We start from the raw sequence: 18,933 nt of genomic DNA, 5'->3' as shown, positions 1-18,933 counted from the left end.
AAACAAATATTGTGAGGAACCAGTTTGGTAAATACAGCTTCAAAAAGCCTGAAAGCAAAACAAACAATACAAATCGAAATGAAAAAAAAAACAATTCGCAACTGAAACAAGATAGAGTGCCAACCCTTCTTGCGCCTCTCGAACTGGGCCCCATACAACAAGCAGAACCAATGGATGGATGAGAGCATGGTGCAAAAGCTTTAACCGAAAGCAAACCAAACACAAATGGCAAGTGTAAAGATCTGCAAAATCTCAGCTAACATAAATGAGCGAAAATACAAAGCGAACGGTTAGATAGCGCGGAGATTTGAAGAATATTTTCAATAAGAAATTTTAAATTACAAAATAAAAAAATTAGTTAAGAAAAAAAAACAAAAACATAATAAAAAAACAAAAACAGTAACAAAAACAAAAAGAAGAGTAAAACAAAAAAGAAATGAGCAAAACGAAAATTCAATAAAAAATCAATACCAAAATAAAATCAAAGAAAACTTCAGCCAACAAAAATATTCAAAACAAACGAAAAAATTATCTCATACCAAAAAGCAAACAAATAAACGAACGCGTGAAACGAAGACGCATGCGCTTATGGATATTACGATAGCTTCAAAAGATTGGTGCCGTCTTTTGGATTTCTTGGCTAGTGGATAATGAATTTTATTTTATTTAACTTCAGGTTAATTTGAATACAAATTGCAGTTAATTATGGAGTGTTAATTTAATAAAAAAATGAACTAAATTTAATTCAATTAATTCCTTTATATATATTTTTCGAATAGAAGACAATTTGTTATTTCGAACTGAAATCAATATAATTGTCAAAGTAAACCGAAAAAGAACACAAGCAGTTTTTCGAAACAAAAGTGAAGTTGTCAACACCACAAAACATCCATACACTACATTACAAGCAAAACGTTGCGCATGCGTCTGGTCATGCTAATTTGATGCTTACATATCTCGTCAACAGACGTCTAATTATCCCAACCCACTCAAAGCAGACAATGCCAAAGCTGTTGCTGCCGCTGCATCTATCAGTTCTGATGACGATGATGCTGATGCCATCTTTCTAATAATTTCCCGAGCACACAATACATGAATGAATGGAGACAACAAACAATGCATCAATTTCCACACCTCCATCTCACCTGTTGTTGTTGTTGTTGCTGATGTTTAATTTCTACAACTAACTAACGTCTGCTAAGAATTCTCACTGTGTGATCTCATAAGCAAATGTAGAGGAGAATCTACCTCAGTAAACCAGCCACCATTAACATTCGTAAGCACTTAGATTCTGATCCCCTTTGGTTAAATGATTTATGCACCTACCCTGCACAACAACACACACCCCTCATCCAATGATCAATCAGACAGCCAGCCAGCCAATCATCTATGTAGCAGCCAGTCGTCTCGTCTGAAAGTCTAGGAAAAATCTAGTTTTTGTTTTCTTTTTCTATGAAAACTGGTCGATTTGTTTTTCTTCACACACATTTCAATACGAAAGAAAACGAATTGCTTTCGCGCAAGCGCATTAACTCAAATAGAATACAACTACATTCGTGTAGACATACATACATGTCACATGCCAGCCGTAGTAGCAAAACAAAAACGAAAATCTAGTGCAAGAACTTGGCCAAGAGAAAAGAAAAACAAGTGAATATTGTGCTGCTGCTGCATGCACATCATACCAGCCGGCTCATCTTTGGTATTGAGGTCCATTACTAGATATTTGAAATTCCCTTTTTGGTTTGAATGGAAAACGGCGAGAAAATGTTCTCTTTTACAACAACAACTACAAATTCTTCTTTAAAGGTAAGTATAGATATGATATGTATTTTAATAGCATTTGTCAGATGAATGAAGATGTTGGGGGCTTACACTTCTTATTTTATTGAAGTCTAACATACACAAAATTTTTAAAGAATATCCAATTTCTTAAGACCATTATTTTTTTGAAAATGGTCTTAAGAAATTGGATATTCTTTAAAAATGTTGTGTATGTTAAACCAAGATGAAAAATTAATCAAATAAGAAATTATTTTTCCCAAAAAAGCTTTAAATAAATGAAGGTTTAGACTGGTAGGGGTTTTTTGAACATTCTGGACCTTTATGTCAGGATGCATGTACTTTGCTTAAAAAACAATATCGTAAATGGGAACCCAAAAATAAAAACGATACAATCTCAGGTCGGGTAAGTACTAGAAGGATTGAACCTAAACATTACGCGGACACTTCGGACAACGATTAATTACTGAAAGCCACAATTGTGAGCGGGCCCTATACGCGTGGGAAGTCCAAACGGAGTTAAATTAACAAAAACCAAAAAAAATACATTAGTAGGCTTCGTCGGCCTGTGTGAATCGAAACACTTATTTCTAAAAAAAACTTATGTATGAAGTTGCCGAGAAAAATATTGCAGGGGAGGTACCTAAAGGAATGGACTGACATTCATTCCTCTCGATTGATATCGCGCCCACCAGTCATTGCAGTTGATCAACATATATTTTAGACATTTGGACCATTATATCAGGAAACATGAACTTGCCCAGTCACTAGGAGTACCTTCGCCAAATATTTGCAAAGGATCCTTGAAGATACCCTTAAAGTTTGGACCAAATCGGTGGCTCCATTTATGAGATATCGCTCGTACCATTTTAGCCAATATTTTAGCTAATATTCGAAGAAATAGCACGATATGCAAAGTGTAGACCAATGCAGTTTTCGGTTCGTGAGTTGTCGTGCGCACCAGACACTATACTTGCTGGCGTAGGGTTTTTTTACAGCTTTCGGGTCATTTTCTCAAGAGGTATGGACTTCCCACTCAAAACACTTGTGCCATCGTAATAGGGGTCTTGAGTGAAACGTTTTGCAACAAAAATCAAAACGATGCGAGTGGAGGTGCACTTTTCTGAGATTTTGTGTGGGAGGTACCCAAAGCACTTAACATACATACATATGTATATATGCTTTTTTCCTTTACTTTTTTAATGGTAAAACTGGTAAAAGAGAAAACTGTCAAAATTTCTCTCTCATGAGCAGTTTTCTTCATTTTTTTGTTAATTTTTCTTCATTACCAAATAATCGTTAAACAGCTTTCGGGTCATTTTCTCAAGAGGAATGGACTTCCCACTCAAAACACTTGTGCCATCGTAATAGGGGCCTTGAGTGAAAACTTTTGCAAGAAAAATCAAAACGATGCGAGTGGAGGTGCACTTTTCTGAAATTTTGTGTGGGAGGTACCCGAAGCAGTTGACATATATAAATATATAGGCATTTTTCCTTTACTTTTTATACCCTCCACCATATGGAGGGTATAATTAAATTTGTCATTCCGTTTGTAACACATCGAAATATTCGTCGGAGTAAGTATATATATTATTGATCAGCATAAAATTCTATGTCGATTTGACCATGTCCATCTGTCCGTCCGTCCGTAAGTCCGTCCGTCTGTCTGTCTGTTGAAATCAAGATACAGCTCGCAATTTTAAAGATAGAGAGTCAAAATTTGGTACAGAAGTTTTTATTACTTGCGGGATGGTTCGTATTGAAAATGGGATATATCGGCCCACGTTTTGATATAGCCCCCATAGAACGGTACCTCCCGATTTTCGGTATTTTTAAGGTTTTAGCTTCATTATCCTACCAAAATGGCTGCAATTTGGTACGTTGTCTTCTTTGGGGGTATAAAACTTTCCCCCAGAATTTTGTCGGTATCGGTCCACACCTTCATATAGCCCCCATAGAACGGTACCTCCCGATTTCGGTATTTTGAAGGTTTCAGATTCATTATCACACCGAAATGGCTGAAATTTGGTACTTAGTCTACGTTGATGGTATAAAACTTTCCCCCAGAACTTTGTCGGTATCGGTCCATGCCTTCATATAGCCCCCATAGAACGGTACCTCCCGATTTTCGGTATTTTGAACGTTCTGGCCTCAATATTCCACCGAAATATAAAATATTCCAGAAGAGTATTATCAGTATAGGTCCACGTCTTCCTATATCCCCATAGAAGAGTACTTCTTGATTTTCGGTATTTTTTAAGTTTTAGCCACATTCTCTTACCGAAATATAGGAAATTTGGTATTTAGTCTTCTTTGAGCCTAAAAACTTTTCGTCAGAAATTTGTCGGTATAGATCGACGTTTTGAAATAGCCCCCATAGAATGGTGCCTCACATTGTTTTACCGAAATTGCTGAAATTTAGTATTAAGTCTTCTTCATACACGAAAGGAAACTAACTATTCCATTTTACTTCAATACAACTCGTGAGGGGGGTATAACAAGTTCGGCCCGGCCGAACTTAACGCCGTTTTTACTTGTTAATGGTAAAACTGGTAAAAGAGAAAACCGTCAAAATTTCTCTCTCATGAGCAGTTTTCTTCATTTTTTTTGATAATTTTTCTTCATTGCCAAATAATCGTTAAACAAATGTCGAAAAATCAGTTCTACCATTTTTTACCCGAAGAAATTTGTCTGGTAGCCTGTGATAGAAGATAACGTCATTTTTGTTCCCCCTCTCTTAAGCTGGGTACACATTGTCAGTTTTGAATGACAGCTTTGTTGTTGCTTGCAAGTGTGGCCTTTTATTTTTGTCATTCATCATGCCACCGCAAAATGTTTTGTGGTTGCTGGACGGTTTGACAGTTATCGATAATTGCGAAATATCGACATTCAAAACTGACAATGTGTACTCAGCTTTAAAACTTGCTTCCAGTTTTACCATTTTTTGGGGTTAATGAACGCCTTGCAGGTTAAAATTGGTAAGAAATGGTAAAAATGCTAACCTCAGGAAAGTAAGTCAACATTCAACTTGATCTATGTCTTGTAGAAATATTACGATGTGGGAAGTATGGACCAGATCGGTTACTGCGAGAGTTATCGTGCTCACCATTTTAACGAAAAGATTTGATTTTTTTTTTTTTGGGGAGTTACCCAAAGGAGTGGACCGATATGGTCCATCTTAGAACTTGATTTAAGTTTGCGCAAAATATTACGACTACCGAATCGGTTTGTTCGTTTGAGAGATATTGTGCGGTCCATCCACTACACATGGTGCAAAAGCGGGTTTTTACAGCTTTCGGGCCAGGAAGTATGGACTTGTCTTTTAAAAGACTTATACCGACGTAATGGGGGCAGCGAATACAAGTTGTTACAACAAAAGCCAAAACTATTCGAAAGGAGGTCTTAAAATGCACTTTTCCGAACATTTGTGTGAGAGGAGTGGACCGATATACTCCATTTTCAATCCTAATTTATGTCTGTTCGAAAAATTGCATTGTGCAAAGTATGGACCAAATCGGTGAGTTCCTTCGAGAATTTCGTGCGTATAATTTTTGCGAAAAAAATTGAACTCTTGTGGGGAGGTACCCGAGGAAGTGGACCATCCCATCTTCGAACTTAAACTAAGTTTGGACATAATATTTCGAAAGCCAAATTTTGGACCAAATCGGTAAATCCGTTCAAGAGTATCGTGCGCTCCAGCCGGAAAGACAGACAGACGAACGGACATTGCTAAATCGACACCAAATTGTCTAAAACGTATTTCGTCGAAATATACTTAGGGTCTAAACCCATTATTTCTATGAGACACATTTTGTCCGTATGAAAGCATAAATGCTGAGGGTATAACAAGTAAAAAATAGTTAAGTTCGGCCAGGTCTTTTTTCTGTTACGATAACTCCAAAAGCCCTCAATTTTAGATGGAGACATTTTTTGACCACTGGGAATCCCAAGCACCTAATTTTAACTAATTCGGTCACTCTGAGATAGGTTCTAAAGTTTTGGTGGAGAAGTTTTGTGACCACTAGGAACTCTTAATGTTAAATCGTAGCTAATTCGGTCAAACATGTAGCTAAAAACGTCGAAATACTTAAAGTCAGCCTGTACCGATATATGGCGGCTATTCCAAAACATGGACCAATGTCCACAATTTTTGCTGGAGACTTTTTATGACCACTACAAACTTGAAATGCCAGATTATAGCTAATTCGCTAACATATAGCAAATCGACCGGGACCGTTATAAAAGGTCTATGCCTAAACTTGGACATATGTTGACAATTTTTGGCGGTGAAGTTTTGTAACCACAGGGAACCTCAAATAGCAAATTACTGCAAGCTAAAATGCTCAATTTTCCAAAAATCGAAAGATACCATTATATGGGGCTATACCATAACATGGACCTATGTTGATATTTCTTAGTGTAGAAGTTTTGAGCCCATTGGGAACTTCAAATGTCAAAGTACAGCTAGTTCAATTAAAAATTATAGCTAAAATCCATAAAATACCATTTTACATGCGGGCTATACAAAACATTTTTGGTGTAGAAATTTTGCGGATTTTGGGAAACACAAATATTAAATTGCGGCTATTTTAATCAAAAAAAAATCTAGCAAAAAATATGGGACTATAACAAAACATGGACCTATGTTGACAATTTTTAGTGAAGAAATTTTGTGACTATTGGAAACCTTAAATTTCAAATAACTGGTAGTTCGATAAAAAAAATTACCTAAAATTCTAAAAATACCGAAAGTCGGGAGATCATTTTTGGTGTAGAAAGTTTGCCAAATTACCACTATTTCGATAAAAATTTAGTTAATGTTGTAAAAGTACCAAAAATCGGGAGGTACCCATGACTTACCTTGGTTTCTGCTTATCTTAATGTGGGCACTGACCTCTCCGTGGTGTCACCTGGGGAGCTGCCGTTAAAGCCCGTTAAAGGTAGTAATCTAACAAGTAACGCGCGTTCTAGAGGAAGTAAATGGCCTGAAGTTCTGAAGTCCTCCGTCGACCTGACTTTCTTCACCTCGTTTTTTGGTTAAGATTGATGTTGGTAGGAATCGTATGCCCTAAAGTAGGGCCGTTGTCGGGTAGAGTTGAAAAACTCTCGATATTCCCAACATAAGATGTTTTAATTTTATTTTAAAAAATATTTAATTTAAAAAAAAAAATCAATTGCTACCGATATTATCGTTTATTTGTCATCACCATTAATTTGGAAATGCAAACGGCTGAAATGTCTCTGTTTTTGTTGACATTTTGCACAAGTAGTTACAGAAATATAAAGGAGAAAAAACAATTGCTTTTAATTAATAATTTTAATTAATAAAAATTTAGGTTTTCGGATTTATTTTTTGAAAACGGTTGATCTAATCAAAAAGTGACTAAAGTAAATATTGTAGACAGAAAAATTATCTACAAGTTTGACCTTATAATTTTTTTCCTAGAAGGAACCATTCTTGAGATATAGCTGTTCTAAGAAACACATGATTTTTATGCACTTATAAGGGAAATATGCACATATTCAGACGAACCGGCTAAAATAAGCGAAGTAATCGGGTCTGTCCCCCAAAAAATATATATTTTCTTGAAGAGCGAAATTATAGCTGTCTTCTAAAAAAATTCCAACAAAATCGGAGCGTGTTTAGTAGAGTTATTCAATGTTAGAGTCATTTTATGCAAAAATAGCCCATTTAACCCAAATGTATAATCGAAAGCCCAACGGGAACGACCCCAACGAAAACTCTCCGATTTTTTTCAAGTTTTGTCCGAAGGTAGGGATTGTTGCGCTGAATACGGAAATGTATAATTTTCAACGGTTGCGGATCCGGTTTGCCGGTTATTCGACCAGAAAGGCCAAATTTAAAAACCGGGTTAGACCCGGTTATACTGGACCGATTACTGCAAAGTGGATATAGTTTGAAAGCTTACGGAAGTGTCTAACACATAGTGTCGTTACTTTAACCGGTTCGCCTCACAATGTACTTACGCGGCTAATTTTTTATTTGACATTTAGATCGCGATATCTCGAAAATGGTAAGACTTTTTTAAGAATCATAAAGACCACTCTTGTAGACAATTATTGAATCTACAACTTTTACTTTACCCGGATTTTGCTAAGTCTTACCGTTTTTGAGAAAAATTAAAAAAAACTGAATAATGCCTCCAAAAATGACCTTTGACCCCGAATAACTTGTTTTGCACACATGGGATCGATGGGGACTTTTAGGACGTTGCTTTTAATGGCCAACCCTAGCTCTCCACCAAAATTCAGCTTTGTGGGAATTTTTGCTATTTCCCCCTTATACGCATGTCTCTTTTGACCGGACTATAAGGACTTACTTTCTCACATCCACAAAACCGAAAAGCCGCGAAATGTCCAATTATTTCAATGAATTTTAGGTTAGGGGTTTTAAATCCGATAATATCGATAAACAAAACTATTTGTCGATATTGATTCTTTAAAAAATAATCGATATAATCGATAGTGCCATCGATTTTTTGCCAGCTCTAGTGTCGGGTCAGAATTCTTAGCTTTCAGTTTCCTTGACTTTTCTTGATGTTTCCTTGGTGGGGCCTAAGGTATAATTTTGACCAATTAAGTACAAGAGAAGATTTTAAGTTAAAATCATATCCATGCACAGTGTCCGATTTCCCAAAAAACTTGGCCAAAAATCGAAAAAAAAAAATTTATCAATTTACACTAAAAAGGGTCAGATATTGTTTATAGGATCCCAGTGCGTTTAGTTATGAAAAATATATACATTTCTTGTTTAATAAGTGGGTATAAATGCAGGTCGAAGTGACCCTATTTGGAATTTGTTTTTTTTTTTTAATATTTAAGTTGTTTATAAATCTACGATAATATGCAAAATAAACGACGGTTATTAAATATTTTCTTTTTGTAATTGTAATGAAAGGTATGTGAAACGTATTTAAGATGTTCAGTGTCGCCAATGAATTGTGCGTTCTTTAATAATTGATGTCCGTACTTGTTAATTGTTTTCAAGATCAATTTTCACAATAAATTATGAAAATAGTTGTGAGTAAAATCGAGTTGTGCCGTGTAATTTATCATTTCGTAAAAAAGGAAGGGTGTTTTACCAATTTCCATCGAAACATCCTTCACATATTTGCACTTTTTGATTTTATGTAATATTTTGTCTTGCAGGTATGTACAGATTTTCTTTCATTCATAATGTCAGAATATAGTATAGGGTCACTTTCTGGCGTTTGGGTATAATTTGGAGTTTTGGTATATTCTAAGATCTATAGTAAAATTTTATGGCGAACAAATTTCTAGAATATTTTGGTCTGATCCGATCACATTTTATAGGAGATTTTAAAGATTTGTGGAAAAAGGGACCAAAAGGATCCCTTTTATGACTCGCACGAGGGTTAATTTTTTAAGAAAAATATTCCTCGCATTCTTTTCAGTATAGTTACCAAAGACATTATACACCTAAAGTGCAAGGATTCCAAGTGATCTTAACTCAAATATTTCCAAAACTGTAGAAATGGTGGAAGCTTGCAACCCTATTTTAGTTTCTTGGTTTTTTGGCAAAATTGATACCGATATTTTCTTGGTATGTAATGCAAATAGAGATTTCTTTTCTTTAGTAAGTTATAGTGAAATTTAGCAGAGAACATTTTTGTCTTTGACCGCATTCTTCTAAAATGATGCTTTGTATGACAATTTTGCCAAAACTCACATGAAGTACGCCCTTAACCCTAAAATGTGTTTATAATTTTGCATATTTCTGGAGTTTAGGTAAGGTATAGAGTATTGGTGTATTCTAGGACCCATAGTAAAAATTGATGGCGAACAAATTTGTAGAATATTTTGATCCGATAAGATCACATTTTATAGGAGAAGGAACCAAAAAGACCCCTTAAAGACCAAAGGTTGGTTCAAAATCCATTCAATTTTAGAGTTTTCGGAAAATCGGACACTGTGCCATGGCACATAATTCAATACCCAGTGGCTATTGCTGCTAGTATATCCTACATGGCTATGTCGGTAACACTTTGTTTTCTATTGCAAACATCAAAACATACTTACAAACAAATATGGCAGAAAAAAAGACAACAACAGCAACAATGCCATCATAGTTAGTGCCTAGCACTAAATGGCTGATTGTTCTAATTATCTATTTTCTCTTGCAGAAATTAATTCTGAAAACGCAATTAATTTCTTTGGAGCATTTTGTTTTTTTTTTCTTTGCTATATCATCTTCTTAGATTTTCTATTTTTACTTTAACCAAGAATGTACTCGTAGTATATTCTATACGAACTTGTTGGAATATTTTGACGATGTTTGTTTGGTATTTAATCTCATTTTTCTCTTTTTATTAGAAATGCGATCACATTTTATGTTGTACAAACAATCATCCTAACAAAGTTGCGCTCCCCCATCTTCTCATCTTTCAGTCGTATAAATGACTCTATGCGACTGTGTATTTTTAGCGATAACCCCATATTAGACTTGTCTTGGTGTTATCAATTGTGATTTGAGGAGGCTTGTTTTTATGGTTAATGCTAGCTTGTAAGTTATGAGAGTGGAGACAAATTTTGAAAATTGTGTGATTTTCGAATACAATGTCTAGCAGACAATTGCTAGAAACGTGTGCTGTTGATGAATGAATATGTTCAATTCATTTTTGATAACCCTTCAATGTGAGTGAGAGTGTCGTCGCTAAATGACCCAATGTGACAACTATTAGACAATTTTTTTTTGTTTCGTTGTTCCAAGCTACCTTATTATGCTTGCTCCAATTTTTAAAAAAATTTTATATGCCACCATTTTTTAAAAACGATACTTGATTTTCAGGTTGATTCTGATTGATTTACATAATCGTTCTGTACCAAGCACATTTATAGAAGGTAGAAGTGACAATCAGCTGTAATTTTTCTTTTTGGTTTTTGCAAATTTGGTTTTCACAATGTAATAGGGTCTATTCATGAAATTTTGATTCTGTACTATAGTAAACAAAATTAAAAAAGTAACAAATTGTTATGTTCGGCCGTGCCGAACTTTTCATAATTAGTTTTCTTTCACAATTTTAAGTGGAGGTATCTTATGACCACGGAAACCACAAATGCCTACATTAGGTCAGAAAATGTAAATCGAGCGGCACCTTCAAAAGTAACCTATATCATAGTTTGCACATTAAGTTTATAAATTTTCTGTTTTTTTTTGAAAATATCAAAAATACCACCACATTATCACATTTCCCCTACCGTTAAAAAAGTGGCGTAGAGAAATAAGTCCCTAAGAAATAACACCCCAAACGGAAATGAAAATGGACCCCAATTTTTGGACTGTTTTTTTCATTTGTAATGTTCCCAAACTAGGAAATTTGGTATCAAAAACATTAAATTTATGGCCCAAAATATTCATTGGGACCAAAATGCAGTTTTAAAATTGGGGTGCATTTGGCAAATGCAATATCACCCCAAACACTTCTTCTTCTTTATTTGCAAATCCGTTATCCGGATATAAGCGATCATACAATATTATTATAAATGTGTTATGCTATTTTATTTTATATTATACAGGCATAAACAGCTCTCTATTTTTTGCCGCCGAAATCATGCTTCTTTCATCATGGCAGCCTGTCCAATCTTGTATGTTTTTCAGCCAGTTCAATTCTCTCCTGCCTCTTCCTCTTTTTCCTTCTATATTGCCCTTTATGATGGTTTGCAGGAGTTTATACTTTTCATTTCGCATCAGATGTCCCAAATATGCAATTTTCCGAGCTTTGGCATGTCGTAGCAATTGTCTATCTAAACCCATTCTGCGTAATACGTCCTGGTTTGTTACATGATCAGTCCATGGTATCTTTAAAATCCTTCGGTAGACCCATATCTCGAAGGATTCAAGTTTTTTCTCATCTGCAATTTTGATGGTCCATGTCTCAACTGCGTAAAGTAGTACGGACCAGATATAGCATTTCACGAATCTGACTTTTGTTGAGAGGCTTATATCGTGATTTGTAAAGACTGTTTTGTTTTTGAAAAATGTATCTCTGGCCATCTCTATACGACGTTTGATTTCCTTGGAAGAGTCCCATTTTTCATTTAACAATACTCCAAGGTATGTGAAATTAGTGACTCGCTCAATATTTTTATTATTAATTTTTAGTGTGGTGTGATAATGGTCATTTTTCTTACTCACAACCATGTATTTTGTTTTTTTAATGTTTATTTTTAGGCCATTTGCTTCCCTCACCCTTGTAAGTTTATCTACGAGCCTTTGTAAACCAGGTAGACTGCTAGCTACTATTACGGTATCATCTGCATATCGTATATTATTTATTGTTCGTCCATGTATTTGTATACCTATTCTTTCATTTTCCACGGCTTCATTAAATATTTTTTGGGAATAGATGTTGAAAAGCATAGGAGACAATATGCACCCCTGTCTTACTCCTTTTGATATAATAATTTCGTCCGTAGTTTCGCCATTTATTTCAATCCGTGCAGTTTGACTCCAGTATAAGTTTTTAATGCATCTTATTTCCTTCTGCCCAACTCCAATATCTTTCAATATATCTATTAGCTTGTCGTGTTGAACTGTGTCAAAAGCCTTTTCATAATCTATGAAGCAAAGGAAAACATCTTTCTGGACATCTCTGCACTTCTGCACCAGTATCTGCATGGAGAGTAAAGCCTCTCTCGTCCCCATGCCCTCTTTGAATCCAAATTGTGGTTCTCCCATAGCCTTTTCACATATGGGGTATATTCTTTTGTGTATTATTCTTAGAAAAATTTTTAGGATGTGGCACATGAGGCTAATCAGTCTGTACTCACTGCAATTCCTTGCATGCATCTTCTTCGGTATTGCTATAAAGGTCGATAATAACCAGTCATGTGGGTACTGGCCTGTATCATATACATTATTAAAGAGTTTTACTAATATTTGTATATTGCGTCCATCTATTAGCTTCAACACTTCGGAAGGTATTTGATCAAGTCCTGTTGATTTTTGTCCTTCAGCGTTATAATTGCATGCTCCACTTCAGACTCAGTTATCGGATTTCCAGCAATATTGATATTAAAATTTTCGTTGTTTAATCGGCTTTCATCTGTAAACAATTCTTCAATATATTTTTTCCAATGGCTCTTTATTTGTTCTGTTTCAAAAATTGGCTGGTTGTTGTTATCAATAAGCGTTGTGGGGATATTTTTCCTATAAATTCCGGCCGCTTCTTTCAATTTTTTGTGAAGATTAAAATCATCGTGCACATTCTGTAGGTGTTCAATTTCTTGGCACTTTCTATTTAACAGTGTGTTTTTGGCAGCACGAGTTGCTATTCGAATTTCTTTGTTGATTTCCCAATACTTCTCGTAATCAATGTTTTTGAATTTACTGCGTTCTGCTCGAAGCTCTAAAATTTCATTGGTCATCCATTCCTCATTATTTTTTCTATTGCAGTTTCCAAGGGAGTTTTCAGTAATTTTACATATTGTGCCCTTCACATTATACCAGAGGTTTTCCAAATCGTTCATGTCGACCCTTCCTAGTTCCTTGTTCATGCTATCCTTCACCTCGTTTTTAATCATTGGATCATTGAGTTTCTCACAGTTAATTCTTACCCTAGTCTTCTTTTTTCGTATTGTTGCTAGTTTTATTCGGATATTTAACATCAGAAGGTTATGGTCCGATGGCACGTCTGCTCCTGGGTAAGTTGAACATTTGGTCACGCAGCTCCTATTTCTTTTATTTATCATAATGTAGTCAATTTGGTTACGCACTATATTATTTCTGTTATCCTGTGGTGATTTCCACGTATAAAGCCTTCTGGGGTGTAATTGAAATAGTGTGTTAGTGATTGTAGTTCCATGCTCTTGACAGAATTGTATTAATCTGTCACCCCTTTCATTTCTTTCGCCGAGACCAAAACTTCCTGTAATACCGCATACTTCTTCGCTTCCTACTTTGGCATTGAAGTCGCCTTGAATTATTGTAATTTCATGTGATTTCGTCATTTTTAGCAATTCATTGATTTCGTCATAGAATTTTTCGACCTCGTCTGTGTTTCCATCACATGTGGGTGCGTATACTTGAATAATGTTTAAGTTAAGCGGTTTTCCTTTTATTTTTATCATCATTGACCTATCGGACATTGGAACAAATCCAGCAACACAGCCAGCAACATTTTTGCTAACGATGATACCTACACCTCTTCTGTGTGTCCCTTCCATATTTCCTGAGGAGTATATAGACGCATTTTGGGATTTAAATGTGTGACATTCCGTCCACCATGTTTCACTAACGCCTAATATATCTATGTTAAGTCTGTTCATTTCATTGATAGTATTGTTAAGTTTTCCAGACTCATACAAGCTTCGGACATTCCATGTTCCAATGTTCAGTGTTTTCTTGTTTTTACCTCCGGGGATTCTTAGCACCCTCGATTGGCCGGAGACTGAGGGCCGTGTGTTTTGTTGGTTGTTCATATTGTATGATTTTCATGGGAGAGTTACTTCAGTGGTTTCCCGTGGCCTTCTGAAGGGTTTATAGTTTTTCATCTAATTTTCAGCCGCTCCAATGGAGTACAGACGCTGTTTGCTGCCGCCGAATCTCGATCAGACGCTGCCTTTTCCTTTTATTTTTGGTTCGCCCCACATATTTTATTTTTGCGGTACCCGTCATATCTGATGAGCTTTCCCCTATCCACCACCTGGGGAGGCGTCCGATGGGAGAAAAAAAGAAAAAAAAACTCCGCACCCCAAACACAGAAAATACAATTAGGCCCCAAACCATCCATTTACGCCCCATAATATTTATTCAAATAAATTTGGGATGTAAATGAAACAACAAATTTGAGGTGTATTTGCAAAAAGGAGTTTGAAAGATGTTCATTCAATAGTTTGTAATAATTTTTGGCTATACTTTTTTTATTTTTACTATTTTTTCGATATCATAACGGAAAATTTGTTTTCGTAGTAAAAAAATAGTAGCTTCTTGCAGGTTCTGCAACATGCATTATAACATATTGAAACAATGTATACTCTACATTTTTTCTAATTCTGTTTTAATTGATTTAGAAAGTACAAAGATCTGGTAAAAGTATGCAAATATTTTTAAAACCGAAAGCGCCACAGGCGAAAATATTTGTGAAAAATCGCGCTATTTTTTACAAAAATATTTTCACAATTTTAGAAATTACCAAGTTTTTCTAAAAATAATGCAAAGAGTTTTATAAAACCGAAAAGCGCCGCAGGCGAAAATATTTTTTAAAAAATCGCACGATTTGGACTGCATTTGGGTCCTAAACATGTGCAAAATGGCCGCAATGACAAATGGAAATAGACCCCATTTTCATTTTGCATATACATGTTTTCCATACACCTGTTTGGGACCTATTTTAATTTTCAATTTGGGGTGTTATTTCATGGGGCCTTATTTCTGTACGCCAAAAAAGTTTCCGCACCGATAATATTTATTTTATAATAAAAAAACCAAAATTTTCATATATACAGCTATATCTTAATTCCTGGGAGTGACATTCCGGACAAGTGAGATATACTTGAAAGCGGAACGCTTGACCTTTCAATTGATGTCAGATAACAGAGTTACAGCCTAATATATTCCGTTATTTGTTTGTAGTGTAATAATAAACTCGCTAGAAGTCGCAATTATACATCAATAGTCACGAATTTTCGCACCGGGTAAGAGTATAGGTCGTAAAAGATGCCTACAATTTTGAATGGTGATCTGATATTCTTAAGCGGGTGAAATTGACCATTACTTTTGCATGAAAAATATAATAATTTTATTTTTGGTCGATATTTTAATTCCTTGAGGACATATACATATATTTCGCAAAGTAGCCTACATATGGGAAAAAACTACTGACCTTTCCTTACTATTTGTACGAAATGTTTTCGTCGAATACCATAGTCTGTATTTCATAATTTATTAACTTAAGCATAAAAATAATTTTGAATTTAAAAAAAAAACTTTGGGAGTTATGCCCGCATTCCAAATTTCGTTGGGAGTTATGTCCGCAAATCAAAGCGGACATAACGCCCAAAATTATTTTGGGAGTTGTGTCCGTGGGAGTTATGTCCGGGCACGTGTGAATACCACAAATAGTTCTCAGACAGTTTTGAAATCGACAGGGTTCTGAATTTATCCCAATTCGTTCGTGGGATTTCTATGGGACTATGTTTGCTTCGAAGTATTCGAGAAGGAGAACTTTTCATTAAATTGTAATCTCACATAGCTCATATTTTAAAATATTTATACATATTTACAATAAAAGAACTCTTACACGTTAGAAAGTTCGCTCTGGTATGTTACATGTACATATTTTACTCTCAGCTAGAACTTTCTTTCATTTAGCCTTAAATAGATCACTTACAGTCACTGGTTTTAATATTACACATACATACTACAAATATACATACATTCATGTACATACATATATTAAGAAACATTATTAGACAACTTTTCCGTTCACAGACAATACAAAAACAGTAATGAATGAAATAAGTATTTAAGTCAAGTCAGTGGTCAACGCACATTAACAGCACTTGATCAAATCTGTTTGGCTGTTTGTTTCTCGTTGAAGGAGAATCAGAAGTCAACGATGAAATGTGTTAAGAAAAAGTATTTATGTCATTGGAAAAATATCATTTCCTTTTGAAACACATCATCATAAACTGTCAAACAAACATCCATACCTGCAATATGGACGAATGACTGAGTGACTGCATTTTGAAGTAAATGAACGCACAGCAACATTTAACGTGAATGTATTCGAATAATTGCTAAAATTGCCAGTATTTATTTTATTATGGCCATATTGCATGGATTCCACCACCATCGTTTAAACCAAACAACACAACAAAATGCTACTTAAATAATGAGGCAAGCACAGCGGGCATCCATATGAACGAGCATGTAGAAAGAAGGAGGCAGGGCAGCATGCATCTGGTAGGCCAACTTACCGGCAGGCAGATGATGCACATGTTATGTTGCAGCAGCCGCAGCTACCTAAACATGACATACTCATTCACATATCAACTACGCACATCAGGCACCTAAACAAACAACAACAAACAGCATAAAAGTAACAGTGGGTTAGTAGTTACAATGAGATTGCATACCTGACACTTTGCGTACAACATCTCAAACCAACAAAAACAACTGCAACAAGTAATCTCATTTAAGCTTAAAACTACTTTGTAAAAGCGTGATTGTATGTTATTTATGTTATACATAGAGCATGGGCGCAGATAAACTAACGTTGAGGAACACAGACTTTATCTGAATAATCGCCAATAAGGACACATGGGCTGAAGGTTTTTCTCCTCTGGACGGTCTGGCAAAATACACAGGTGGGTCGAAGATGGAAGGAGGCACTGACGCACACTGGACGAAATCATTGATCTAGCGTTGCGAAAGTAAAAAAATTAAACTATAAAATTGCGCAATTGCCGCTGCACCAGCGTTTACTGCGCGAACCCACTAATCAAACACTCATACAAGCTTAACGATATCTGTAGCGTCATTCAGGCAAATACTCTTGCTACCAGACAAAATTGGTGAAAGGGCTTAAAGATAGTCTTACAGGACCGGTGACTACATCGTGCACATCGATAGTCAAGCGACCACAAGGTTCTCAAGTCACAGACCATTAACGCTCGAGCTATCCTTGACAGCAGGAAAGCTCCACATGATTTACGCAATATCGTTAAACTTTGTTGGGTTCCGGGTTGACTGTAAGTCTATCGACCCACCAGTTGATGAAACTGTTCGGTAAACCAGTAAACTTCGTGAGATCTACAGCGAGAATGCACAATCTGGCCTGTGGTATCTCGTCATAGAACAACCTCCCTTCTTCTCAGTCGACCAGCTGAAGAGAGATGAAGAGAGATATCTAACATCTAAATTTATCAGTACAGTTTCACGTTTTGATATAGGCCCTCATAGAACGGTACCTCCCGATTTTTGGTATTTTCAAGGCTTTAGCTTAATTATCACACCGAAATGGCTGCAACTTAGTAATTAGTCTTCTTTAGCGCTACAAACTTTTCCCCAGAATTTTGTTAGTACAGGTCCACGTTTTGAAATAGGCCCCACCGGAGGGTACATCTCCGTTTGCAGTATTTTCAGGGTTTGTCGACATTATCCTACAGATATAGCAGTAATTTAGTATTATTTGGATCCAATAAGACAACAATAAACCGGCTGAAGAATAATAAGGCAGCAGAACGATGGCCTACCAGCCGAGCTGTTCAAAACCGAGGGCGACACGCTGATAAGGTGTATGTATCAGCTAGTTAGCACCATCTGGCACAAAGAACGCGTACCAGTCGATTGGAACCTGAGCATCCTGTGTCCCGTCCACAAGAAAGGAGATAACACTGTATGCTCCAACTATAGGGGCATAAGTCTTCTCCCTATTGCTTACAAGATAGTGTCAGGGATATTGTGCGAACGACTAAAGTCTATGGTCAACGAAATAATTGGACCACAGTTCACCATTGACCAGATATTTACCTGAAATCCTGGAGAAGACCCAATATACCCAATTTTTGTCTATTATAAAGCAGTCTTCTACAGCCCCCTACGTTCAAAGCCATTCCAAGCCATGTCTGAATTTGGTATCCCCGAAAAGCTCATTCGGCTTTGTAAAATGACTTTAACTGACTCTCGATCCTCAATTAAAATAGGAAAGAGCCTTTCCGAAGAGTTTTGTACCAAAAGAGGTTTCAGGAAAGGAGACAGCCTTTCGTGTGATCTGTTCAGCATCCTGCTGGAAAAGGTTATACTAGAGGCAAGCGTTAAAAGTAATGACACAATCTACACCAAGAACCACATGTTACTTGCTTATGCTGATGGTGTAGATAGCATGTAATAAGTACATGCATATATATAATCGCCAATAGCGACACATGGGCTGAAGGTTTTTCTCCTCTGGACGGTCTGGCAATATACACAGGTGGGTCGAAGATGGAAGGAGGCACTGACGCACACTGGACGAAATCATTGATCTAGCGTTGCGAAAGTAAAAAAATCAAACTATAAAATTGCACAATTGCCGCTGCACCGGCGGTTACTGCGAGAACCCACTCATATTAGCTTAAAACACTCATATTAGCTTAACGAATGTTGTAGCGTCATTCAGGCAGAGA

General features: G+C 36.0%; 1 protein-coding gene across 1 annotated transcript in view; it reads left to right on the top strand.

The window, feature by feature from the left end:
* The first annotated feature begins 257 nt into the window (after positions 1-257).
* Positions 258-18,933, top strand: part of Ets98B (DNA-binding protein Ets98B) — a 130,168-nt gene continuing 111,492 nt past the window's right edge. The window contains exon 1 of the mRNA XM_073958878.1: positions 258-1,809. Coding sequence (XP_073814979.1) covers positions 1,750-1,809 — 60 coding nt within the window. The 5' untranslated portion in view covers positions 258-1,749. The remainder of the gene's footprint in view (positions 1,810-18,933) is intronic.

Source organism: Musca autumnalis, unplaced genomic scaffold, assembly GCF_047663935.1.
Source record: "Musca autumnalis isolate F117 unplaced genomic scaffold, ASM4766393v1 scaffold_1, whole genome shotgun sequence".
Classification (NCBI taxonomy): Eukaryota; Metazoa; Arthropoda; class Insecta; order Diptera; family Muscidae; genus Musca; species Musca autumnalis.
Note: the sequence above shows the minus strand (reverse complement) of the source record. Positions and strands in the feature narration are given on the sequence as shown.